This window comes from Myotis lucifugus, unplaced genomic scaffold (genome assembly GCF_000147115.1).
Source record: "Myotis lucifugus unplaced genomic scaffold, Myoluc2.0 scaffold_498, whole genome shotgun sequence".
In the NCBI taxonomy this organism is placed as follows: domain Eukaryota; kingdom Metazoa; phylum Chordata; class Mammalia; order Chiroptera; family Vespertilionidae; genus Myotis; species Myotis lucifugus.
The window spans coordinates 9039-18343 of NW_005871546.1; the positions used below are offsets into that span (position 1 = coordinate 9039).

The following is a 9305-nucleotide window of genomic DNA, read 5'->3' on the forward strand; positions in this document are numbered from 1 at the left end:
CAAAGACATATTTTTGATATTTATTTTATATATTTAAATGCCATTTATCAAAGAAAAATCAACCCAATAAAATGAGTTTGCGTGTCACCTCTGACACGCGTGTCATAGGTTCGCCATCACTGATACCCCTGTCAAATTGTGAAGCTGTTTGTCACTTTCCCTCCACTCCATTATAAGTGCCATTAAGAGAGAGAAAAGCTCCACCGTGCAGATGCTGTCAATATTTTGCCTATGGAAAATTGGATCCCTTTTTCCATTTCAGACACATCAGCTCCCAGGCGTGTTTTCTCTCCTCTAAAATCCAGCATTTGCATCTCTTTTCCAAAGGGTTGCCCTCAGCCAGTAAGAATTGGTTTTGGGGCCTTTTGCACAGAACAGGCAGTGCCTGGGAATTTACATGAGTAAATTTTTGCATTCAATAATGACCAACTGGTATGGAGGTAAAAGGGTTCAGTTCTCCCCAATGGGGTGGAGACCCTCGGGGAGGTGATTGATATAGGGGAACCGAAGCCGGAGAGGGCCGTCCCCCCCCCCCCCCCCATTCCTCCGCCCCAGGCCGAGTCCGCGGGTTTAGGGGCCCGGGGCTCGCCGCCCGCACAGCCCAGAGAGACAAGCAGAAGCCAGTTACCATGGTGCCCTCGGGGCGACCGGGTTAGGGGAGTGCGGGGTCTGCCAGCCCTTCCGCATCCTCCCGTCCTTCTTCACGGCTCGCATTCACTGCCTGTCAGGGCGCCTGAGAGGACAGGGCTGGGAGGGGCGGGGGCATAGAAGCTGCACCTGGGGCTCACGGGCGGGTGTACGGAAGCCGGAGGGGGCCGGGCAGTTGCCGCCAGTCCCCCAGCGGGGAGTGGCGGGCTCAGGATTGGGTTGGGAAGACCCTGCCCAGCTTCTCTGTGCAAACGGGGGAGGCTTCCCGCCCCAGTCGCCCGAGCAGGGGAGCTGGTCCGCTGGAGTCCCCCACGTGGCTGCCCAGGGACTGTCCGGGTGTGTGGTCCCTGGCGTTGCCCTCCTGGAGGAGAGAGCTTGCCCCTAAAGGAGATGGGCAACTGCATTTGGAAAGGGGTGCTGTCCCTATCCGGTGTACCTGCCCATCCATTGCCACCCGCGGTGCAGGCCCGGGACTGGGGGCCATAGTTGAGTCCCAGGAGGAGGAGGGGAACACCCCTAGGCAGGGGTGAGCCGGGACAGGCCTCCTGCCGGGTCTTCCTGGGGCTGGTCATGTTTAGGAAGGCCATGGCCAGCGAGGTTCTCCTAGTGATCACGTGGCAGATGGGAAGGTGGGGAGAGAAATGAACTTTTTTCTAGGGCACTAGGCAGGGAGGTGACGTGCAGACAGAGCACTCCTGCCAATTCCTAGGCTTCCTCTTAGCCAATGTAACACTGGCCCCTGGCTCTCTGTGGGGGGAGGAGGTGTGCCATGTCTCCTGGTCACACTGAGGAGAGTAAAGGTCAGAGTTGGCAGTGTCTGCTGACAGGTTAGCATGCAGGCCCCGTTAGCACCAGCCTTACGTGGACTGTGACCTGCAGAGTGCCCCTCAGTGCCCGCAGGTGTGAGAGCCTGTGCCCAGGGGGAGAGCCCACCCCTCTTCCTCAGGAGCCTGTGCCCGCTCAGGCCTGGCTTGGGGTCTCTCCCTGGTGTAGGACTGCATCAAGCCCATGAAGGTAGACAAGAAGCTGGGACGTGGCGTGGCCAAGATCCACATTGAAGATGATGGGACTTACTTCCAAGTGAGTCAGGTAAGTTCTAGCCCAGATGACCTGAAACCCATTTCACCATTCCATCCAGTCACAAGCGCAGTGACCAGGAGACCTTCCACTCCTGCCAGTCCTTTTTCACGGCTCAGATTCACTGACTGTCAGGGAGCCTGAGAGAACAGGAATGGGAGGGGCCGGGGACGGAGAAGCTGAATATGGAGCTTGATTTGTTCTGCAGCGGGGGTTCTTTTTGCAGGGATGGTAGTTGCCATCTTCCCCTCTGTCTGTCTCTGTCTCTGAGTTCTAATTACGTAAGATTTTCCTATTTAGACCCCTTGTTCTTAGTGAATACCTACTTCCTGTATAATTAACAATGACAAAATCCTGTCGTAATGGTGTTAAAATTCACCCTGCTGCTCTAGCCAGTATGCTCAGTGGTTAGAGTGACAGCCCATGCACAGAAGGGTCCCGGGTTCCATTCCGGGTGAAGGGCACATGATGTACCTGGGTTGCAGGTTCCATCCCCTGCCTGGGTCTGGGCACGTGAGAGAGCAACCAATTGATGTGTCTCTCACCTCAATGCTTTTCTCTCTCTCCCTCCCTTCTACACTGTCTTAAAAAATCAATGGAAAAAATATCCTCAGGTGAGGATTAACAACAACAAAATATCCGCCCCGCCTATCTGCCATTGGAACTCTGTGCCATCCCGTGGACTATAGGCACCAGGTGTACTGGGCCCAGGAACCCTTCCGAGCAGGGGGAGGAGCCCGAAGGTAACTCCTGGTGGGGATGGACAGTGGATCAAGCCTTTACAGGGAAAAAGCTGGCTATTAACTTGGTGCAGGAGGGTGAACACCTCAGGGCTCCCACCTGTTGCAGCACAGGGGACTGGGTTCTTTTTAGGGAAAAGACACCTCAGGAGGGGTCCCATGAATGAGGGGACCTAATTGAGGTGGGGGTGCCAGTGTGTCCTGCTGTCCAGAGCAGCAGTGCTTGATATGGAGGGAAGGTGGGAAGCTCATCAGCCTCCTGCTTGGTACTGCATTGCATCCCGGGCCTTTAGGCTGATCTGACTCTAAAAGTACGTATTGAGCTCAAATTGTGGCTTTGTGCAAAGCGCAGGCCTAGTGAACTTAGCTGAGAGATCCAGTCTCGGCCTCTGTGGCTCACCTGGCCTTGGTTCAGACCATGCCTGCTTTTGCAAAAGGGGTAAAGGGGCGCAGCTGGGATCATCTGCATCTAAGAAGAGTCACTGAGTTTCAGCCTGGATACTGGACTCGAATACCAAGGTCTCTGCTTGGCAAAGTCTGATTTGTTGCTGTCCACGTGTCTTTCTCAACTCCAGGTGCTGGCACGGGGCAGATATAGCCACTGCACAGGCCCCACCATCTCCTCCCTCTGCCCTCTTTCCTTCTTCCTTTCTCCTCTCCCTTGCCATTCTCTTCCTCTTTCAGAGCCTGGCCTTTGGCATTTTCCTGTCCTCATGGTCCCATGAATGCCTGGGGACCAGCAACCCCTCCGGGACCCCTGTGGAGAGTCGCCAGCCTCCAGCTGACTTTGTACCAGTCAGAATTCGATGGTGCTATTTAAATCTAGAATGAGTATAAGTACTCCTGTAATAAGTAACTTTTAAAATTTAATGATACATAAAGCCAGTTAACTATCATGTTGGTTGTCAGTGGTGTGAGCAAGAGAATCAAGGTTTCTGGGAGGTCCCGCTATCCTCAGAGCTCTCTTTCCTCATTACCGGGTTCTTGTGCTTCTAGGACGGAGGGACACGGAAGCTGGAAAAGGCCAAAATCTCACTGGACGACTGTCTGGCTTGCAGTGGCTGTGTCACCTCAGCAGAGACGGTGCTCATCACTCAGCAGAGCCATGAGGAGCTGCGGAAGATTCTAGATGCCAATAAGGTAAGTGGTGGACAGTCTTCGAGACTCTGCTGTAACCCAACATCAGCCCCAGCATCCTTCATTCATGCTGTCAAGGACAGCTCCTCTCCTGGTACTGTTAGTCCTGCGTCTCCAGTGACCCCACATTAAGTCTACTCCGTGGGATCTCAAAGAATTCCTTGTCAGTATTTTGACAGTGAAGTGTCAGGCCCTGAATTTGGGTTCTGTGTACATGAAAACGGCATGCCCCGACGAGCTGGGCCCTCTTGCCAGCTCGGCACACTGGGAATCAGTGTAAAACTCCAACGTGAATGGTGTGTCCTTCGCTTTACAGACAGCTGCTCCTGATCAGCAGAAGCTGGTTGTCATTTCAGTCTCACCCCAGTCCAGCGCCTCACTGGCTGCAAGATTTCAGTTGAATCCTACAGACACCGCCAAGAAGTTAACTGCATTCTTTAAAAAACTAGGTAGGTGAGGAACCTTGTGTAAGTGCTACAGTTTGGAACACAGGCAGGGAGAGGGGGCTCTTCACGCCTCCAAATCACTGAACTTACACGTATCAGAAACTATTATGAGTTTGACTTTAACTTGAAGTTTTTGCTTGATGGTTGGAAGCAGTGCCATTTAAGAGGAAGCCATCTGAATCCTGACTGCACTCTGCCAGATCTGAGATTCGCCCACTCTTATTGTTTCTGAATATCATCATCAAGGCATATTCCCCAGGCCCGTTCTGGGTCTGGCTCAGATCAAATGGCTGACCTCTTTATATGCCAGGAGCAGGGAGGGGGTTGGGGTGAGCCTGGTGCAGACTGATGTCCTAGGCCAGTGGTTGGCAAACTGCGGCTCGCGAGCCACATGCGGCTCTTTGGCCCCTTGAGCGTGGCTCTTCCACAAAATACCGACTTCTGTGCATGGGCCACGAAGTTCGATCGCACTGTACATGCACGCCCGCACGTGGTATTTTGTGGAAGAACCACACTCAAGGGGCCAAAGAGCCGCATGTGGCTCGCGAGCCGCAGTTTGCCGACCACTGTCCTAGGTGATGCTAAGTGCAGATGAAGGAGGCCATTTGTCAAACGCAAGCTTCCCAGATAGCAGCACAGACTGTCCGTCCACAGCACAGCATGTCCTGTGACACTGGAACTGTGTGCTTCCTGTGGCCACTGGGAGGCAGACCCCCTGCTTCTGGGGGCATGGTCAACAGCACCTCACACTTTGCCATCCCTCATGGGGCTCATGGGTGCTCACCTTGCAGGGGCGCACTACGTGTTTGATACCGCCTTCTCGAGGAACTTCAGTCTCCTGGAGAGCCAGCGAGAGTTTGTGCAGCGATTCCGAGAACAGGCCAGCTCCAAGCAGGCCTTGCCCGTGCTGGCTTCTGCTTGCCCAGGTGTGTTCACACTGCTGACCAGATCAGCTGGATATGGGTAGTGGGAATGCTGGAGGGGGGGCGAGGGGGTTCTGTCAGCCCAGAACGGCCTCTTTGGCAGGAGCTGCTCTGCTCTGAGAGTCACGTGTAGTCACTTCAGTTCCCCCAAGACAGTAATCACGTGGCTGCTAGAAATAGAGTGGGATGTTCTTTAATGGGATGGGACTCCTTGTACAAGTAGGTCCACCCCCAGAATGTCATGTCACAGCCCACAGTGAGAGGTGAGTTATGAGCCACCCCCATTTGTTCCAAATTGGCCTCAGGCTGGATCTGCTATGCCGAGAAGACCCATGGGAGCGCCATCATCCCCTACATCAGCACCGCCAGGTCCCCACAGCAGGTCATGGGCTCCCTGGTCAAGGACTTCTTCGCCCAGCAGCAGGTAACGGACATCCAGCGATGAGTGATTTGGTGTCATTGTCTTGAAAGATGAGCTGAGACCTGCAGTGTCCAGGGACCCACTCACAGACTTGTGGTCACTCCCGGCTGTTTCAGGCTGTGCCTGTGGGGTCACCCTGTTTCACCCTAAGAGGACCTCTTTGCTGCTGGGGTCAGGCAGTGACTCCACGTTCCACTTCTCTCCATACAGCATGTGACCCCCGACAAGATCCACCACGTGACAGTGATGCCCTGCTATGACAAGAAGCTGGAAGCGTCCAGACCTGACTTTTTTAGCCAGGAACACCAGACGCGAGATGTGGATTGTGTCATCACGACAGGTGTGGGTCCTGCCGCCCTGAGCCCCTGCACCTCCAGGTCCAGGGCACAGGCTGGCATTGCCTAGGGCTGCTCCCAGGCTCTGGCTGGAGCTGTCGTCCCGTGTGCAGAGCACCTCGGGGCCTAGCATGAGGCAGGGGCCCTCCCTCAGAGCCTGGTTGGTGTTTACAGCTGTCTTGTCTCAGGGACCTGAATCAGACTGGTCTCCCAGCACCACCAGTGTCTGCTCTAAAATAGTCTGTACAGCCCAGTCAGCGTGACTCGGCACTTGAGCATCAACCTATGAACCTTGGAGGTGACGGTTCAATTCCTGGTCAGGGCACATGCCCGGATTGCAGGCTCAATCACCTGTGGTGGCCGTGTAGGAGGCAGTCGATTGGTGATTCTCATCATTGATGTTTCTATCTCTCTCTCCCTCTTCCTTCCTCTTTGAGATATATATATATATATATATATATGATAGTCTGTACAAGGAGATGGGTGGAGAGTTTTGTCAGCCTTCTGGCTCACATTGATTATCCCATTTCTGAGTTGAGCAGCCTCACAGTGTCTCCAAATACTTTTAAAAAATTAAAAAAGAGAGAGAGAAAAGAAGAAAAATAATAAATGCTGGAGAACTCAACGGGAAGGTCTCCATGCAAAAGCACATGCCCAGGGCACCCTCCTGTGGAGCACCTGGGATCGGGGCATTCTGAGCCCCACCCAGTCACTGTGAGGGGGTGCAGTCCCAGGGCCCTCCTGAGGGTCTTCAGAAGTGGAGTCTTCACCCCTGTGCCCAGGTTTGTCCTCTACCCACAAGCCAGCGGGTGGACATCCAGGCCTCAGGTGACAAGTTACAGGTTGCTAGGGGTGCAGAGCATGTGGGTGTTCTTTGGCATTCTCTGTTTTTACCGAAATCCCAGCTGATGAGCATCTGCTGTGGTTCCATTGCAGGAGAAGTTTTCAAGTTGCTGGAAGAAGAAGGGGTCTCACTATCAGAACTGGAGCCAGCCCCGCTGGACAGTGTGTAAGTCACTACCTGCCGTAGTGGAAGGGATGAACAGACATTCGGTGTCGGGGCACTGTTGACATTGGGGGTCGCAGGTCCTGGCCGGCAGCCGAAGCATGTGGTAATGGGCAGTGTCCCCCTCCCCACCTCTTCCCACCATAGCTTCCTTCTGGTTAGTTCCATGCCCGCCCTGTGGTCTGTCTTGGTGTCCACAAAGGCAGCTGTCATCAGAAATGACACCAACTTGATACAGGTCTGAGCTCACCAGATCCAGGTGACTCAGTGGAGGGGGCCAGTCTTCTCCCACCTCCTGACACACCAACAAAGCCCCCAGGGGTCTGTGACTCATTCCCACTTAGAAAGCAAACTCCCTCCACCATGAGAGACAGAGGTCACCTGGAAGCCGCAGCAGATAGCAGCCTGCTGCCACCTGAGGCCTTACTCTCCTCCCTAGGTTCAGCAGCGTGTCTGTTCAGGAGCCCACCAGCCATCGAGGTGGGGGCTCTGGGGGCTACCTGGAGCACGTGTTCCGGCATGCAGCCCGAGAGCTCTTTGGAATCCACGTAGATGAGGTCACCTACAAACCCCTGAGGTCAGTGGGAAGGGCTAAGGTGGGGGCAGCCTCGGCCCTGGGTCCCCTTGCTGAGGTGGGCTTGGCGGAAGACAGTGAGCTGGGTTTGGCGCAGATCCTGAGTCACTGGACAGGAGCTGGTCCTCTTCTCTGGCTCCCCTGAGTGGCCAGAGCTCTCCAGGCCTTGATCTTCCTATTGTAAAGGTCGGGGTTCCCTGCCCACCCCATGGCAGTCCAGAGACCCGAGAGGCTAGTGGTGGCAGGGTGGTGAACCCGGCACAGGATGTCCTTCTGGAACATCCCATCTTAGAAGGAGGGTAGGGGTTTGTGCCTGACCTCACTTCACCACATGGCCATCCTTGGGAAGCGGGGTTCCCATTCTACAGATCGGGAAACCGATCTGGGGTGGTCACCTGCTGACTCGTGGAATTAAGCTTTCTGCCCTCCCTCTCCGTCACTGTCCTTCACTGGGAGCTGGTAAGGTTGACATCATGCCTGTGGGTGAGGATGAGCGTGGTGGTCTCTGCTCCCCAGGAACAAGGATTTCCAGGAGGTGACGCTGGAGAGTGAGGGCCGGGTCCTGCTGCACTTCGCTGCGGCCTACGGCTTTCGCAACATCCAGAACCTGGTGCAGAAGCTCAAGCGAGGGCGCTGCCCATATCATTATGTGGAGGTCATGGCCTGCCCCTCAGGTACTCTCAGCAGACCCACTCACAGGTGGTGCAGGGGCCCCTGTGGGGCTCTTTACTCCTGGTGTGCCAGCACCCTCCCCATGGCCATGCCCTCACCCTCGCCCATCCTGTTCGGCCACAGGTTGCTTGAACGGCGGAGGCCAGCTCAAGGCCCCCGAGATGCCCGGCAAGGAGCTCCTCCAGCATGTGGAGAGGCTGTACAGCATGGTCAGGACGGAGGCACCAGAGGATGTGCCTGGGGTCCAGGAGCTGTACGAGCAATGGCTGCACGGCGAGGGCTCAGAGCGTGCTAGCTGCCTATTGCACACGAGCTACCACGCAGTGGAGAAGGCCAGCTCTGGACTCAGCATCAGGTGGTAGGAGGGCTCACCATAGCCAGTGCCAGGACCTCAGGACCCAGGGCTTGCCCCCAAAATGGTGGGTGAGCTGCGAGGATGTACTAGAACCTACATAGAGATGGGACTCAGGACCCACAGCCAGTAAAGATGACTTCCAGCCTGGACTCCCCAGCGCAGGCCACAGTGTCCATAGGGTACTGGCACCTCTCCACAGGCCCATGTCTACGGGCAGTGCCCTTGCTCTTGCTGGTTGTGGTGAGCCAAGTGTGTGAAGGTTTCAGCCAGTCCCGTGAGGAGCTTAAGGCAGAGTAAAAGTGGGGTTCCACCTGGCCCATGTGGCTCAGCTGTTGAGCATCGACCTACGAACCAGGTGATCATGGTTTGATTCCAGTCAGGGCGCATGCCCAGGTTGCCGGATTGATCCCCAGTAGGGGGTGTGCAGGAGGCAGCAAATCAGTGATTCTCATCATTGATGTTTCTTTCTCTCCCTCTCCCTTCCTCTCTGAAATCAATAAAAATATATATTTTTAAAAGTGGGGTTCCTTTTTTTTTTTTAATTAAATTTTTATTGTTCAGATTACATTTGTTCCTCTTCCCCCCCCCCCCATAACTCCCCTCCTTCCAGTTCCCGCCCCACCCTCCGCCCTCACTCCCCACCCTCTGTCCTCATCCTTAGGTGCACGATTTTTGTCCAGTCTCTTCCCGAATCTCCCATTCCCCTTTCCCCCCCCAAGAATAGGCAGTCTATTCCCTTTCTATGTCCCTGATTCATTATAATCACCAGTTCATTCTGTACATCAGAATATTTATTCACTTGATTCTTAGATTCACTTGTGGAAGATGCATGGTTGTTGTTCACAGTTTGTATCTTTACCTTTTTCTTCTGCCTCTTCTTAAAGGATACCTTTCAGTCTTTCGTGTAATACTGGTTTGGGGGTGATGAACTCCTTTAGCTTTTCCTTATCTGTGAAGCTCTTTATCTGACC

The 9305-nt window shown here is 54.5% G+C and overlaps 1 protein-coding gene across 1 annotated transcript; it reads left to right on the forward strand.

Moving 5' to 3' along the window:
- Positions 1-952: 952 nt before the first annotated feature.
- Positions 953-8786, forward strand: NARFL (nuclear prelamin A recognition factor like). The gene is made up of 10 exons (XM_023744929.1): positions 953-1737; positions 3462-3605; positions 3919-4051; positions 4840-4974; positions 5277-5395; positions 5603-5732; positions 6664-6736; positions 7173-7310; positions 7824-7981; positions 8103-8786. The coding sequence occupies exons 1-10, from the start codon at positions 1657-1659 to the stop codon at positions 8339-8341; spliced, it is 1350 nt and encodes a 449-aa protein (XP_023600697.1). The 5' UTR covers positions 953-1656; the 3' UTR covers positions 8342-8786.
- The last annotated feature ends 519 nt before the right edge of the window (positions 8787-9305 follow it).

What these genes read in the sequence shown, in the direction of transcription:
- NARFL (XM_023744929.1), top strand. Translation starts at nt 1,657, where the DNA reads ATGAAGGTAGACAAGAAGCTGGGACGTGGCGTGGCCAAGATCCACATT. An exon ending in GCTGGCTTCTGCTTGCCCAG is followed by an intron (nt 4,975 to 5,276) that starts GTGTGTTCACAC and finishes AATTGGCCTCAG; the next exon opens with GCTGGATCTGCTATGCCGAG. An exon ending in GTCACCTACAAACCCCTGAG is followed by an intron (nt 7,311 to 7,823) that starts GTCAGTGGGAAG and finishes TCTGCTCCCCAG; the next exon opens with GAACAAGGATTTCCAGGAGG.